Source organism: Schistocerca piceifrons, chromosome 1 (assembly GCF_021461385.2).
Source record: "Schistocerca piceifrons isolate TAMUIC-IGC-003096 chromosome 1, iqSchPice1.1, whole genome shotgun sequence".
Classification (NCBI taxonomy): Eukaryota; Metazoa; Arthropoda; class Insecta; order Orthoptera; family Acrididae; genus Schistocerca; species Schistocerca piceifrons.
Genome location: NC_060138.1, coordinates 542,613,045 through 542,631,313, shown reverse-complemented (window position 1 = coordinate 542,631,313; position 18,269 = coordinate 542,613,045). Strand labels below are relative to the sequence as shown.

At 38.9% G+C, this 18,269-nt stretch overlaps 1 protein-coding gene across 2 annotated transcripts in view; it reads right to left on the bottom strand.

The window, feature by feature from the left end:
- LOC124799688 (protein PTHB1) overlaps window positions 1–18,269 on the bottom strand; it is a 101,673-nt gene that overhangs the window by 43,417 nt on the left and 39,987 nt on the right. For both annotated transcript variants that reach the window (XM_047262939.1, XM_047262940.1), the window contains 3 exons: window positions 17,681–17,928; window positions 11,042–11,172; window positions 6,196–6,376 (listed from right to left, as the gene is read on the bottom strand). In XM_047262939.1, coding sequence (XP_047118895.1) covers window positions 6,196–6,376; window positions 11,042–11,172; window positions 17,681–17,928 — 560 coding nt within the window. The remainder of the gene's footprint in view (window positions 1–6,195; window positions 6,377–11,041; window positions 11,173–17,680; window positions 17,929–18,269) is intronic.

Sequence of the window (18,269 nt, the reverse complement as noted above, 5' to 3'; positions counted from 1 at the left end):
GGTAACGAGCAGCAGCCTTTCTTATTATCGTGCATCGGCGTGTCCACGTACCATGTGATAGTCAAATTATTTCCCCGACGCGACGTAGCAACTCTGTCCTACGGCGAAATTTTGTTTGCATTAGATGCATATTTCAAAGAATCAGTCAATGTAGTTGCCAAATGGTATACGTTCTTTCGTACAAAACGTACGGCCAGTCAGACTAAAAGGGAGTGGGTTGCAACCTTGCAAGGCCTTACTAGGGATTGTGCTTTTGAGTGTGAATGCGGACTTCCTTATTCAGATACTATGGTCCGTGATGCAATTGCACAGAATGTTTCTGATGTTTGTATAAGAGAACAGATTTTGAAACTAGTCAATCCCTCCCTACAACAAGTGATGGACATATTGGATCGGCAAGACACACTTGACTTTGCTCAGGAATCATTTGCAACTTCGCCACCCATGTGTCAGATTAACCGGCCCACCGGGTGCGCTGCGCAGAACAGTAAACAGCCCTCGCGCCCATCCGCACAGCGGCCGCCTGGCTCTCCGCCTCGTGTGCCGCGCAAGCAAGCAAATGCAGTGCTAAAATCATGCCTGCAGTGTGCTACTAGACATTTGCGTGAGAATTGCCCATCATGCCAGGCTATTTGCTTTTTCTGTAATAAAAAAGGACATGTTCAAAGTGTTTGCCAGAAAAAGCTCAGAACGGACACTCTCAACCATTCCAGGCCCATTGCTTCATGCCAGAACCAGAATCGAACCCAGAATGCTCAGGCTCGTGAACCTTCGCCCATGGAAATTCATGTAGTTCATTCCACTCCACCCAGTGCCACTCTCTCCAACAGTGACTGTGTTTGTCCCACAAATAGTGTGCGTCGACATCGCCGGAAATCCCGTCAAGTCGCAAGTGATTCTGTATCAGTGTCAGTTCACGTTGCACGAGACAGTCACTCTTGTCGTCAGCAGGACGATAAACTTTTTGTAGACTTGGACATTAATGGCAACGTGATACCATTCCAGCTCGATACTGGAGCTGCAGTTTCCTTGATCAATCATGACACGTACAGACGGCTGGGCACACCTCCGTTGGGTGCCGTGAATGTTAAGCTAACTACATATTCAGGTCACGGGCTCCCTGTGTTAAGACAGTGCAGCCTTCTTGCAACATACGAAGGACGAACGAAACTTGTGTCATTTTACATCCTTCGTTCTTCTGCTGCAGTGAACTTGTTTGGTTTCGATTTGTTTCAGTTGTTTAACTTGTCAAAGTCACGGATCGAGGATCCGTTGGTTCGCCGATTTTTTGCTCACAAGGAGAGACTTTTTGTACGACGTGGTGTTTTGCTGTTGCGTTCTGATAATGATCAGTCCAGGGTCATGGTCCCATGTTTGTTACAGTCCTCTGTCTTACGGCTTCTCCACCAAGGACATTGGGGTATAGTGAGAACGAAACAACTTGATCGTCAGCACTGTACTTGGTTCGGAATTGATGCTGCGATTACGCATATGTGCTCTTCTTGCATGGCGTGTGCCGAACAACAATCTGCACCACCACGGAAATTCTTTGCATGGCCGAAAGCCACTTCCCCTTGGCAACGCTTACACATCGATTTTGCTGGTCCATTCTGGAATGCTAGATGGTTGGTTCTGGTCGATTCATTCAGTAATTTTCCTTTTGTTGTCCGGATGTCTTCCATGACGTCATCTGCCACCATCCAAGCGTTATCCACTATCTTTTGCATTGAAGGTCTTCCACAGACTATTGTTTCCGACAATGGCCCACAATTCATGTCCACCGAATTTCAGTCATTCTGCACGGCCAATGGTATTCACTAACTGACATCCGCGCCGTTTTCGCCACACTCGAACGGTGCTGCTGAACGATTGGTCTGGACTTTCAAGTCCCAGATGTTGAAGTTGAAAGAGTCGCATTCTCGAGAGGATGCATTATTGCTCTTTTTGTCCTCATATCGCTCTCAGCCCCGAGATGGTCGCTCACCGGCTGAGTTGTTCCACGGTCGTCCTCATCGAACCTTGATGTCTTTGCTACATCCGCCGCATCAGGTTCCTGTGCAACGGCAGACACCTGCTTTTGCTCCAGGCGACATTGTCTACTACCGCAACTATCGAGGTTCACGGCGTTGGCTCGCAGGGCGCATTCTTCGCTGCCTCAGCCGCGCTATGTATTTGGTTTTGGGGGCCTCTGGTGAGGTACGTCGGCATCTCAATCAGCTGCGCCTCTGTCGTCACACAGGATCTGCCACTCCCCGTCTGCTTTCAGCGACAGTGCCGTCCGGTCAGCGCCCTGGGGACCCATCTACTGGCTCGCCTCAGCCCCAGGTGTTACCGATACTGCCTTCCATTTTGCCCCATGGAGACGCACCGCCGCCGCTGCCTGTTCTCCAGCCGGCGACGCCCGCAGTGGATGCTTCGCTGCAGCCGCCGGGCGCCTCCCTGGGTCACGTGCCGCCGATTGCTTCCCGTGACCAGCTGTCCTCCGACATGGAATTCTTGTCCGCTCCGGACCACATGGCGTCTTCGCCTGTCGGGTGCCCCGACCCGATGGAGGTCGACTCTTCGGCCCCTCCTGTCTCTTTACGGGTGCATACACTGCATGTTGGCGTGCACCCTGGCCTAGGTTTTCAGGCGTTTCCTAGCTCCCCTCGGACCGAATGGCAGGGTGCGGGTGGCACAGCCTCACCTGTTATTAGGCTCCCCACCTCGTCGCATACGTCAACATGAGGTCCTCCCCATGGCGGGCGGAAGCCTTATAACACACCCGTACGCCAATTTGCGAGGGAGGAATATGTTGGTCACTGCCAGACACCACACTTGCTAGGTGGTAGCCTTTAAATCGGCCGTGGTCTGGTAGTATACGTCGGACCCGCGTGTCGCCACTATCAGTGACTGCAGACCGAGCGCCGCCACACGGCAGGTCTAGAGAGAAGTCGTAGCACTTGCCCCAGTTGTACAGCCGACTTTGCTAGTGATGGTTCACTGACAAATTACGCTCTCATTTGCCGAGACGATAGTTAACATAGCCTTCAGCTACGTCATTTGCTACGACCTAGCAAGGCGCCATTATCATTTGCTGTTTATCTTGTGATGCATGCACCGTCAGACCGATGTTCACCAATTATGGATTAAAGTTAAGTATTCCCGCAGCTACGTACTTTATTTGCTAGTCTCAATTACTTTACCTGTTCCAGACCTCACGCCAGCCTGCGTGAGCTTAAACGCGTGCCTTTTGGCTTCCTTCAGTGGCTTGGCTGTCTTGCCAAGTGACAACAGTTCCGCCTGGAATACTTCCCAGCTTGTGAACTTCTCCTCGTCGTTCTCATACCATTGCTTGGCAGTACCCTCCAAGTAGAAAAATACATTAGCCAAACACACGGTGTCACCCCATTTGTTAAATTTTGCTGTATGCCCATATACCTTCAGCCACTTGTTTGGATATTGGCCATTGTCACCAGAGAACCCGGAAGGATGCCTCATGTTGTGGCACACAGTTGCTGTCATCGTTATCATCATCTACTTCTTCTGTCTCTGATAGATTGTGATCTGTTGAATATGGCTCCAACTCAGGTTTCTTGCTATCTAAACGGCAGCTCTGTCATGGCCTGATGGGAGCCACTGTGTCATTGATAATGTGCGCTATCACAAGTTCCAATATCCAGCGCCTCCACCAGAATAATGTCACGTAGAAGAAGGTGTAATTAGATGAATGACAAACACTAACTTCACTTAACGAAGGTTTTTCATCACTTGCACATACAAGAGTGCAGAGCAAACTGCCTCTGGCCAGAACACATACAGTACATATACAGCTACGGAACATTAGAACATTCTAGTACAATGATTCTTGACATTTGTGGATACTTCTAGAATGTACTCAAACCAAATATAGAAATTAAAATTGTACAGTCCAGGTGAATTTTGAACTCAGGACCCTCCATGCAACAGTTTCGTATCATAACCACTACACCATGGTGGTACTCAGCTTCTTCTGTGACAATATTACAATACACCTTCTTACTTAAAATGCATACTGACATTAAATATTTTTAAGGTAAAGTTGAAACAGTTCTTGTTTGACCACTGTTTCTACTCTGTCTCTGAATTTCTGAAAGATCATAGTCAGTAAGCCTCATTTACCAAATATTGTTAATTACATATTATGTCACTTCATATTATAATTTACTTTGTGTTGATCATGTAGTCGCACTTAATAACTACCACTGTCATAGGCAGAGGCAATGTAGTATGTCAGTTTATATTATTATGCTCTTTGATTGTGTTGAGCATTAAGTCACAATGACTACAGTAATGGTAAATTAATTATGTTTAGCCTTGCTCTATATCATATGAATAAACAATGCATTAAAAATGATTTTTTGACCAAATAAATACACAGCCGTGAGCAGCTACTGAGTCATACAATGCTGATTCCACAAATTCCTCCACTTTATGAATACAGAATGGACTCAGTGCAAAACTAGTTATGCTTCTGATTTGGCTGAATACAATTATGTCTTCCAGTAATTGTAAAATATGCTTTATGGCAATGTATCCATGGGTTATATACATGAATTATCTCATTTGACCCCCTCAGCTAAACATCACCTGTAGATTATAGTATATATACTAATATGAATGGTATGTTATCTCCATTCATCACAACCTTTAGAAGCTATTTCTAGAGTTCTCCAGCCCTTGTCTTGTGGCAGCTCCATTGTGATACTTGTTAAGCTGTGCATCCTTAACGAGTGGTCTCATTCAGTATTGTACATAGCTGAAGAACAATCTGCAATGACATTCACTTTCTTAAATATTCACCATACTTTTAACATATTGTGAATATTCACTGTTTTGTCTACATAGAGACCCTCTGGTACTTCCATCTCAGATTTGACATTTTATATGCCAATGCCAAATGGGCAATCTGACAATGAATGGACATTCCTTAGTCTGTCTGCTTCAGGATTTTTTCTTATTATGTTCAAAAACTTACCTAAATTGTATTGTTGGCCTATATCATCTGCCAATGTAGGACTATGGCAGATATCCAGAATTTTAATTGGCTTGCATTTTTAAAGTAGAATTCATTTTCATATTTCATATTCTATTTTGTTGTACATATATTTTAGTTTCTTATATCATGTTCATACCCACAATTCTCTATGTTTTTAAAGTCATAAAAATGCTAAACAAATCATACAATACTTACAGACTGAGATTTTCACTCTGCAGCGGAGTGTGCGCTGATATGAAACTTCCTGGCATATTAAAACTGTGTGCCCGACCGAGACTCGAACTCGGGACCTTTGCCTTTTGCGGGCAAGTGCTCTACCATCTGAGCTACCGAGCTCTCCTGCGAGCTTCTGTAAAGTTTGGAAGGTAGGAGACGGATACTGGCAGAAGTAAAGCTGTGAGTACCGGGCGTGAGTCGTGCTTCGGTAGCTCAGATGGTAGAGCACTTGCCCGCGAAAGGCAAAGGTCCCGAGTTCGAGTCTCGGTCAGGCACACAGTTTTAATCTGCCAGGAAGTTTCATACAATACTTGTTTGTGCATACAAGGAACTTAGAAACTAGGCACAGAATGTTTTTTATAAAAGTTGTTTGAATTATTGTCCATACTTGTTGCTTCATTACAATGTATGCTTATTATCATAACTTCCTATGTCAATGTGATACCCACTTTCTAGATGGTAGGTGACAGACCAGACTGCTTTTAGAAAGAACATACTGTGCTCATTACCTCTACGTTTTGAGAATCTTATAGTCTACATATTGAGTCATGTGCTGTTCAGGTTGCTGCTTTATTGTATCTTTTGCAAACAGTAAGATAAATATTCTTGTAATTTCCTGATTAATTAAAACTGTGTCCACTTGTTTACATCCATTATTTCATCCACTAAGTGGTTGTTATTCTTCCATGTTTCAAAACTTTAAATGAATAGTTCCTTTAAAATATTTTTGTCAGTTCATTTACACATTTTGTCTCCTGTACATCATTACTTTTTTGTAGGATGTTTATTTTCAAAAGTAACTCATGTAGTTAGGGTGCATATTTTAAGAGCAGTTAGAGATTATTCACATTAGGAATCTTGTTTAGCTTCATTTAGTCTGTATATGACACAATACAGGTGTGCTATTCAATGTACAAAGCAATAGAACTATGTTGTAAAATGAGGCATAAAGGGATACTTACTACTGTCCTTGCTATAAGAATTAATGATTTTCTGCAGTTCTGCCAGCTCCTTGCCAGCTTCCTGGTAATTAATATCTGTCACTTCCAAAGGTGGTGGAATAAACAGTGATGGCTCTGTTCCAAGATAGCAACAATGAATTAAGCCATCTTCTGATAGGATTGCAAGAACTCCTTTAAGATCCTAGAGATAATAAAAATCTGCAGAATTAAAGAGGAATGTAGCATATTTTGTGTGGCACAACTCAAAAAATAAAGCATTCACACTAACAGAAGGAATGTATCACTAATGAATATGAAGCACTTACTCTTTTACATACTGCAGAGAATTATTTGAATGAACTGAAAAACAGTCCTGGAGAGAATAACAACAATACAGAAATGACATATTGGCAGAAAAAGTCCAAATTCTGCAGTAGACTGCAGTAGATAAACACACAAACACACACACTCACTCTCTCTCTCTCTTCTCTCTCTCTCTCTCTCTCTCTCTCTCTCTCTGAAGAGCCAAAAGAACTGGTACACCAGCCTAATATTGTGTAGGACCCCCATGATCACACAGAAGTGCCACAACACATGGTTCGCACGCTGACACTTGTTGATCGCCCAGCATTGAAATCTGCACAAATTTGTGGAAGGGTTGCACTTCTGTCATGTTGAATGATTCTCTACAGTTATAGTTGGTCCCGTTCTTGCAGGATCTTTTTCTGACCGCAGCAATGTCAGAGATTTGATGTTTTACCATATTCCTGATATTCACAGTGCACTCGTGAAATCATCATATGGGAAAATCCCCACTTCATTGCTACCTCAGAGATGCTGTCTCACATCGCTCATGTGCCAACTATAACACCACATTCAAACTCACTTAAATCTTGATACCTGCCATTGTAGCAGCAGTAACCAATTTAACAACTGCGCTAGACACCTGGTGTCTTATGTATGCATTGCCGACTGCAGCACCATATTCTGGCTCTTTACATATCTCTGTATTTGAATAAGCCTTCTTATACCAGTTTCATTGGTACTTCAGTGTATATGCATTTTTGTAGGAAATTGAAAACATTGGATGGACTCTTATTACACTGATGAGACTTTGTGGAGTGAAAATCATTCCAGAAAGCAGGAACAAAAAATGCCTTATGCCTCAAAAAACCAATATGATTATACCAGAGGAAATGTTCAAGGGCAGAGTGGCTAGAAAAGTGAAATTCAAAGGGTATTTCTGGGAAGAGATTTATAATGTCCCACACTGAAAAAAAGATGGGTGTGTGCAAATTGGTTGCTTATGTTTTATTAGGCAAAAACGTGATACATTTTAAGAACATTGTTAGTCATTATGAAGAAAGGTTCAGGGGAATTCTTAAAAAGTTACCCAATAGATTGGTGACTGCTGTAACTCAGGACCCTTATAACAAAAAATACAGCTGGTATCATGATGTCCATCTATGAAAAGGATGACTTCTGTTACTGAATGTCTTGGTGTTTTCTTCTAGTCTCATGGGACTATATTGATCCACACAAAATGAGTGACTGCACTTCAGATGACAAGAATTCCATTTGGGGAGTGTACTGCACAAAGAAATGAAACTTTTGTGATTGCCTGTGCCACACTGACATTTCAATACAATTGAACTTATTTGGGTCCTGTTTACCTAAGGTAGGTGCCCAACGTAAAGATGGTATGAAACAGACTGCCTGTAGCTAAATGTAAGTGGAATGCTTGAATGCTAGCTACAAGCTCTTCAAAGGCCTAGATATTTAAAACAGAATCTCAAGGCAACACCTAAGAAACAATAACAATCAGTTATTGAAATAAAGTACATCAAAATATACTCAGGTTGGCTTGCAGAGAACGGTGTGGCACTGATGTAAAGTACTGCACCTAACCTAACATTGCATATGATTACTAACTAATCAAACTGGAATACCACATGAACTACAGTTTTAAGAGATTATGTTTAGTCTCTCAATAAATGAACACTTTTACTATCACTTTGAGTAATGTTCGACACTCAGCATAAACTGTTCAATGACTTAAACTGGGTGGAACTGTAGATAACTTGTAGGCAACTGTAGGAATGAAGAACTGCTGGAATTTGGTGATAACTGAGAACAGGTTAACTGCTGAGTGTGTGTGTGTGCAGTGTCTTAAATCATGCACTCCGCATATGAATGTCATTCTGTGAATGATTTAATGGATCCAGAAAAATATTTCTGGGTTTCAGCACTCTTGGTTATAGCAGTGTAACTATTGGCAGGTCAATATCTTGTGCGAAAAATTTACAGTAGTTCGTAATATCAGTGCCATCTAGGAGGAAACTGACTACACTGTATGTGAAGTGCCACAGTTACTGCCTGGTGTCAGGCATGCTCTGAAAATAACGCTGTGTACTGTGGCTGGTAGAGAAACAGCAGGTTCTTATCAAGAACTAGAGAAAAACAAGACATTTATGATATATGATGTTCTCCAGTTGAACTGCTCTGCTCTACAAAGAATTCTCCAAATTTTCTGGAGGAATTCAGTGATTCACAGAGGCAAAATCAAAAACTGATATGCAGAAAGAGCTCACTGTCCTCTCAAGGCTACAGAACAATTGCCAATTCAGGTAGATTGACTACAATAGCAGCGTGACCTCTCACTGCAGCAAAAGCATATAAGGTAGGCTTTTTTTTTCTTTTCCTAATTTATTATCCTGTCCCAGAAAATTGCTTCCAGCTCATTGCTACAAAGCATAGAATGAGGTTTCATTTGTAGCTACACATGCACAACACATTTCATCATTCATTTATTGATAACTACTTGTGTATTGAGTGTACATGAACAGTTTCCCATTTTGAAACTTCCTGACAGATTAAAACTGTGTGCCAAAGCAAGACTCAAATGTGTAACCTTGCCTTTCATGAGAAATACTTTTACCTAGTGAGCTATCCAGGCATGACTCATGACCTGCCCTCGCAGCTTTTGTTTTACCAGCACATTTCTCCTACCTTCCAAACTTCACTTCTAGAAGTGCCAGTCGCAAAAGCTGGGAAGTTTGGAATGTAGGAAAGAGGGTGCTAGTGGAAGTCCAAAGGGGTATCCAAAAAAACTGGAATAACATTGCCATGGGTGGAGATTGGTAATACGTATTTCTGCCGCTAGGCATGTATATTTCCACACATTGCCAGTTCAGTGCTATCTCTGTTGTTGGCCTGGCTTGTTCTGTTCATCTGTAGTGATTGTTTTTGCTAGTGCTGTTGTTTTCTTGTTTCGTTTTCTGTGATGGCAAGATTAAGTGAACAACGCCCAGCTGTGAAATTTTGTTTTCCACTCGGTAAATATGCTGCTGAAACTGTTTTAATGTTAAAAACAGCTTACCAAGATGACACAATGGGACAAACTCAAATGTAAAAGTGGTTTTGCATAATTTAAAAATGGCGACCTACTGATTGAAGACAAATATCATTCTGGATGGCCATCAGCTGCCTGAATCGACGAAAATACTGAAAACATTTTAAAAAAATTTTTTCCGTGCACCCCCACATAAAGCTTCATGCATTGATAGCTCAATTGATAAAAATATGGTCCACAAAATGCAAGGTTCTGAGTTAAAATCACAACCACAGTTACAGTACTAAACAAATTTTTAATCTTTTATGAAGTTTCAAATACAACATACAGTCTGCAGCAGAGTAAAAGATTCACTCTGGAAATTTCTCATTTTACTTATTTGAAACATCAGGTTCTTGACCTATACACATAACACTCACTGAGCATTGCAGTGCTGCATTGGAACAATAAAACGAAGTTGCCACTCTTTGCTGTTGGAAGGGGCATTTATAGCACAGTACAACATTTACGCAAATAATCATTTTTTGAAAATATAATGTAATGGGATGGATAAAAGATCTCCTGACTAAGCAGTGAAAGGAGAAAACATATAAAGATTAAGTTTTCTCTTGCCACCACTTGGTGAGTAGATTTTTTATCTATCCACTTACATTTTATAACAACATTGGCAATATACAGGTACTACAACTGATCTCCACCACAACTTCTTATCAATCACAATCAGTAATACAATTGCTTTACAGATTCATAACTTCCAAATGTGGGGATTATTCATTAGTAATTATATGTGAAATAATAAACAAAAATTCAAGATTTACCCTTCTTTTTAGTTCACTGTGTTAGCTATTATGGTAAACTCAGTCGTATTGTCTTGCATTTGACACTATTGTAGTGAAATGCCTCATCAAAAACAATGAAAATCCATATGCAAATAAAGAATGGTTGTGTCCTTAAGCTATGAAAAGGAAATTGTACAGGTATTTGTAGTCTGGCTCAGTGAGTCTTCAAAGTTAACTCTCACCAAATATGTATGATAAAACACACTGTCTCATTAAAATTTTCATTTATATCACCTCATTTTAAACCAAAATATAATATTCACTTACAGAATATGAGTAAACATTTTCAGTATTCTGGCAAGGTACAACGCACTGACATTCATCACAAGATGTAGCCAGAATAGGAATTCAAAGCCAGGGGTCAATCATTTCTCAATGGATAATAGTTTGAACAAATTACACTTAGAGACAAATTATTTAATATTTTATTTGATACTCTCCATCCTATGTATTTAAAGTAGTGTCACAATAAATAACAATTAACAATAATAATTTCAGTAAATTAAAAAATCTAGAGTTTCAACTGTTTTCCTAAATACAAATTACCTCATAGCTTCAGATATAACCATTTTTTCATAACTGGTAGGTAAGTAAGCATTATATTCTTTGGAATACTTTTATTCTATGGTTTTTACAATGCTTTTATGTAGCATACAGTATCACTTAACTTACGTACCTGCAAATTTATCTTCTTCACAGCAATAGGGCATACAACAAGTTGACAAGACCAGCGAAGAGTGGTTTGCTCATAAATTAACAAAGTATTCATCTCAGTCCCAATAAGAACCATTAGTTTGCCACTGGATTCTAAAAATAAACAGAACAAAATTATGTATCAATTTTATGATGCTGATACTGATTTTAGACTGCTCAATGGCATCGTTATCAGTGCATGTTCACTAGTCTCAATATCATGGTAACATCCCTGTAACAGCCTACACAATAGCAATTCTTTTACATGCTTAGTGAAATATGGTATGATGTTAAAAAGCACTCAGATCAGGAAGCTTTGCATTTAGATGTATTTCACATTATTCTGATCTGCAGACAGAAATTCCAATTTGGTTTGTATATTTTCCTTTTGCATTGTGCAATTATCTTCTTTGTTGATCAGCTGAAGCCAATTAAGTGACTTATTTATCCTACAAGAGTTAAAAATGATAACATTTTTGGATATCTGAATATCTACCAGAGAACTCTTCAAAAAACCATAAATCTACACTTACTTTCCTATATTTTTACTTTTTATTGGCCTTAGTGCTTAGTAAGTACTGATGAATTGAATAAACAGAGTCCCATCACCAAATAATTTCTATGTAGATTTTGGATCATCCAAAGATATTCCTGCAATTTTAAAATCAACTTATTATTAGCTAGGCCTATAAATTGACTGACAGTTGAAAATCTCTCTCAGTAGTATGATAGGCTATAGTGTAAAAAGTAAATAGACTTGCATTCTTAAAGAGGGTTTGTTATGTCCTAGCCAGTAATGCCACCCGAGCCCGCTGCCAAAAGGTTGGCAGCATCAAAGTCCGGACGCCGTCCGCATAAGCAGCGCCAGCGAGACAGCAAATCGCCGCAAGTCTGCGCGCGCCACCGCTGGCTTCTGGCTTCTTAAGCGCTGGAGTCGCGAGCGCTAGGACAGTTCTGTATTCGTCGCTCAGTTGTATACTCGCCACCGAATTGTGTACTTGCTAGTCAGTTGTGTGTTCATCGCAGCAGAGTTGTTGTTTGTTGTCAGCCGACGCTGACCTAGCCGCTCCGACTCGAACTAGACAGATCTCTGTAGACACAGAGTTCACTATTGTGTTTCTGTATCTTCATCAATAAAGATAAGTACCGACTTTTATTTAATCAGAGTGTTTGGGTTTTCATCTTTTTGTTCACTGTTCCAGCGGACCGGTCGGCCCGCTATTAAAAGTGTGGCGGTGACTTCATAAGCCGTTTCTACAGCGAATTGTTTGTCGCTACGAACACCGCCACAAAAGGGTTGACAGCTGTTATATTCAGAAATTAACCATTGTACTCATGTTGATGTTAAGTGTACAGTAGCAAACCAATTGCAACTGCATAATATAATTAGAAAAACTTTTTTCAGTGCAGTGATGTTTTGCTGATTGTCTAACATGTTGATTCTTTTCTTTTTTTCCTCTTTTTGTAGAAACAGAGTATTATTAATGATATTTAATGGTTAATACAGCTTCAGAAGTTACTTAGACTGGCTATTTTTATTGATGTGTTCTTTGAATCTTATCACAATCCCAAATGCTGTCAATCATGGTAAAATCTCCAGAACACAACACAAAGATGAAGGAATGTTGAAATTTGTCCTCCTGCTTAACTATCTAGATCTAAATAAGATAGTGTGTGCTGGTTTAGAAAAGTATACATACAGTGAAACAGTAATTTTTACAACAAGAAACTGTAATATGAATAATGGGAGATGTTGACCATTGAGAACCATGTATGATTATTATTGATCATGGAAGTCAGCAATGACAGTGGATTAAACACTAAGATTCAATGCGTCTCTGCTGATTGAAACTCAAGACTCTCCCTTCTCTCATCTTTGGCCACTGTGTGTGTTACACTTTCAATTTACTTGCCCCTATTTCCAGTCTCTGTTTTAACTCAACAAAGCAGTACTATTTACAATATAAAAGCTACGCTCCAGTATCTAAACTAATGTGCTTGTTAGCCCTGGTACAGTTGTTCCTATGGAACCATCAGCATCAACTGTTTGTTAGCCATTGCTAGAAAAAGACTGCCTTCAGACTTCTACATGAACTACTGCCTTCATCTATGCTCATCTACATTTCCTGATGTCCTCTTATCTAAGTAGACATGTTCATAACTATAAAAGCAGAAACAGAAATGACTGGCACAGAGCAGTACTGAGTAAGGTTCTGTTAAAAATATTGAGGGGGAAACATCATAATCTGGAAACTATAACAAGGCCAAAGGAGAAGAGAAAATATTAGGTAAATGGAAATGTTACAGCAATACTACATAGACAATAGAAAATACTTTCAGTGCATTGCTGGAGAAAATAGAAACAATGTCAAAATTGTTTGCAACAAATGAATTAATTTCGAAATGTTGTTCTAACATTTTTTTAAACATTGGTGACTATATCAATAACTAATTTTGATAAAAAAAACTTGTCCAGTGCAGTGACTTTTGTTATCAAGTATCTTAGGGAGCTTAACACATAGTTGGTAATGTACCAATCAGATAGTAGATATATTTTTTAATTTAGTAGAATATGCTAGTATTTCAGATCAAACATTAGTATTAAAATGAAGATCAAAGAAGATGGAAGATGAGGAGTCATCTTTCCATCAATAATGAGACTGCCAGAAAAAGAGCACATGCTCGAATAGAACAAAGTTAGGAAAAAATATTGGCCGCATCGTTTCCAAAGGAACCATCCAGGCATTTGCCATAACTGATATAGGAAAACAGGACACCTAAATCTGGATAGTGAGACAGGGACTGGAACATTGCTTCTCCTGAATATCAGTTCAGCACCTAAACCACTGCATCATCTTGTTCTGTAAAAATGAAATTCAAATTTTGTTTAAGAAAAAGAACTATATTGATACTGTCTGAAAATAATATTATCTTACTGAGAGTAAATTTATGATTGAATCCATGAAACATTAACATTAAGTGGAATATATTCTTCATTGTTCTAGCTCAGTAATATAATAATATAATTCACCAACAAAGATGCTCTCTTTATAAATAAATTCTAAAAACATAAAACAATTACATTTACATTAAAGGACAGTAAAAATATGAAAAAAATTGTGCATAAGCTGCAGCTGATGCAGGAAACTGGCCTTATCCTTTCCGAAGAAAGCATTGCACCATCTGTCTTAAACAATTTCAGGAAAGTGATGAAAATGTAAATACAGATATTCAGATGTGGATCTGAACCTATGCTCTCAAAATATGAGTGCAGATATAGTGTCACAAAACTGTGGATGCTGACACCCAAACTTCTACCACTTAATGCAATCACAGATAGTTTCAAATTTTGCTATGTTTTGTAATTCAGTACATTATAATGAAGTTAACAAAATTTGTATTTTAATACGCAACAATTTTTATTGTCATAAGAATTGATCCTGGGATGTATTTTTTATTTTCATGGGGACAAGTGAGTGTGTAGCTGACTGCAGTTCATCCACTGTGGCACATATACTGGCCATTATTACTCCTGCTCCACGAACCAAAGATCATACAATGCTGCACTTCAAAATGGCATGCAACTTCTGCTCTTTGTTTCTTAAAAATAACCTATGTCAATTTCTAATTCAATGAGAAATGTTTGAAGAAAAGAAAATGATTACATGTTAATTAGCTCTGATAAGTAGAATGTAATATTGATGAAAGAATGTATTCCTTTACCAGAAAAAATAACATACACTGCATTTCATTTCACAGTGACAAAAATATAATATTTACTGCATTTGTGCTTTTTCATAAAAACAGTCACTGAATCTGCAACTCAAGAAAAGAATAAGGAAAGAAAAAGGAAACATTACGATATGGAAACTATAACAAGACCAAAGGAAAAGAGAAATTATTGGGTAAATGGAAATGTTACAGCAATATTTAGTGTGGAATGGAACAGCTAAACGAAACATTAATGTATCTGTATCCCAGATAAAACAGTCTAAGGCCTGATTGTATAGGTATATGGGGGATACAGTCAATACAGCACAGGAAATCTATGTAGCATATGAACAAATTTTAAAAACCTGAGAAGAACATTAAGGGGTGTCATGTTATGCCAAAGAGTTAAGCTATGAATCATTTGTAAAGACAAAGATAATATTAAAGGGACTGTTGGGTCTTCAAGAGGTAGAATTTTTTTGGTCCTCTTCCTTGAAGTATAAGAGTTAGTTGCCTTTTTATAACAATGGACACTTTCCTGCAATTTGAAAAGGCAGGCAGACAGATAGACAGACAGACAGAGAAACACTACACAATGACTTAACCATTGTGCCATCTTGCTCAGTAGTATTGGAGAAAGCACATTTAACTTTATTTATGATATATGATCAAAAGTTCGGGAACATTCATAGTTTCACGCCAATGGTGCGTTGGATCGATATGCAAATGGCATCCCTGCACACACATGTGTTTAATGTGTAACTGCTGGTAGTTTCGTTGTTGTATGTCTGTTAGTTATCGTTCAGTGCTGTATTGAGTAGAATGTTGTGCTGTAGAGTTTGCGAATTTCAAGATGGCACAGTTAGAGGAGCAATGCGCTCGCATTAAATTTTGCATGAAACTCGAGAAAACTTTTACAGAGACACGCCAAATGATTCAGGAAGCCTGCAGTGATGAGTGCTTAAGCTTTACTTAGTGTTAAAAATGGTGCACACAGTTTAAAAATGGCTGGACGGAAGTTAAAGATGACCCTCATTCAGGAAACCCTTTGACATCTTCTGGTGATGCTCATGTCAGGAACTTCAACAAAACTGTGCATGCCAATTGAAGGATAACTGTCCAAGAGATTGCAGAAGAATGTTACTTTTCAGTTGGATCATGTCATGAAACCCTGACATAGCATCTTCGAATGCAACATGTTGGCACCAAGTTTGTCCCATGGCTCATGACTCAAGACCAAAAAGACTTCCACCTTACAATCTTTGAAAAGCTTTTGGACTGCACAAATGAGAATGATGTGCTCATTAAGATAATCATAACTGGCAATGAGATGTGGGTCTACAGTTATGTTGTTGACATCAAGGTTCACCCTTCACAATGCATCAAGAAAGGTTCTCCAAGACCAAAAACAGCTCATCAGGTCAGTCAAATGTCGAAGCCATGCTGATAGTTTCCTTTGACTTTGAAGAATTAGTTCATCATGAATTAGTGCCGCAGAGACAAATTGTAGATCATGGTACAACCGGTACGTGTTGTGATGCCTGCAAGAAAATGTGAGAAAGAAACAGCCTGAAATGTGGTGAGACAATTAATTGCTCTTGCATCACAATAATGCACCCATACATTCATGCCTGTTGGTGCATGACTATTGCATAAAAAATGAAATCACTGTGCTGCCTCATCCTCCTTACTCTCCAGACCTGGCCCCTGTGGACTTTTCTTTATTTCCAAAGAAGAAAACCCTGGTGAAAGGATGATGATTCGCAAACACAGATGACATAAAAGAAAATTCACAGATGATGCTTCACATGATCCAGCAAGAGGCATACCAAAATTGTTTCCGAAGTGGAAATGGCATTGGGAGCTCTGTATTGATTGTGGAGGTTAGTATTTCAAAGGAGACCATACACAATAACTGAAAGGTAAGTGTAGAAAAACTTTGTGGACAAAATTATAGAATTTTTTGAAAAGACCTTGTACAATATTTCTTACATATCCCTGAAGTGTGTGCCTCACAACTGCAAACATTATATAGTAGCAAACCAGATTAAATTGTGGTGGTGAGTTTTGCATTGAAAATGATCAACATTTGATCTACTATAAATTGTCAGTTTTCCTAACAACAATTGTTACATAGAAATATGTACAATGCAAAATCAAATCATTTCTTCAACAAGTGACTTTTGGGTACAACCAATTTTTGAAATCGGTGCGGAAGTATACTATAATTTTTGGCATTAACTCTGTTAAAATTCGAAAACATCATCTCAAAATTAACCACAGTCAAATTTTCTATATTTCCATGATGATTTAGATAATAAGTTACTTTACTGTCAAATCACTACAATATTGGATATACAAGCTAAATGAGTGCATGGAGAAAAATGCATGTAGGATAGATTTTTCTGTCTCTTGAAGCCTGTGGCTGATTACTGCCTTGTTTAAAAGTGTGATAATGTCTTTATTTTAAAGCATAATAACTGTGTGGTATGTTTTGGACACATTTAAATGCAATAATATCACTTACTGTACATTTGTAAATTAATAAAGCAGGGGTCACTTCCTCAATTTCCAGATGAAGAGTGGTTCAAAATTTATACCACAGTCCCCATGAAGTTCGAAATTACACTTCTCAGTTGGCATCAAGTACATTGGTTTACAAAAGCAGTATTTCTCTTCTATAGTATGCAGTTTATAGTCATTGAAAAGGAAATTAATATGAAAATACTGTTAAAAATTCCATGGCACAATAAATTTTGCTGATGCTCAAGGGTATTGTGACACATGGTGTCACAAAAACTCTATGATATTTTGAGGAGGCGAAGCATTGACAAACTATTGCAGAATTTTAATAATGCCATTGAACTCAATGATCAAGCGCTTCAGCGATGCAAAAATACTTCTTACTTACCAGCTATATATGGATAAAAGCAGGATGGTCTGTATTCTAATCTCTTCATAAACTTTAATATACCATTTTGCTGTACACAGAAGAAGTTTCTTTCACCCAGCACTACTATGTCATCATGAGAGGTCCACGAAACTATTTCAATATCAATAACTGCTTCTCCAAGATTGTAAGACCACTCTGCAACCAATTTTCTCCCTTCTTGGACATCTTGGTCTTTGATTCTACTTCTTTCAGCAAGTTGCTGGTAACTAAGTAAGAGAAAAGGAAACATTGTTTGTTTATGTAGTTGTATCTCATGATTTGCTTTGGTGGTGGGGGGGACTCATAGTTTAATGATATTATGGCCACTTCTTAGGTTCTGTTCTCATTTTATATATGAGTCAGCCAGGGTGGCAACAAGAACAGATAGATTTAATTCCACCGAAGTAGGGGAATCTGTGGAAAATGGCGTGTCCAGAGTTGGAGCTATAATACCACAATGAAATAATTTCATAGACATATGAGAAACATAATTGTAACATCAACAGAGCTTAAGTGGAGAGGGGGGGGAGAGAGAGAGAGAGAGAGAGAGAGAGAGAGAGAACTCAAA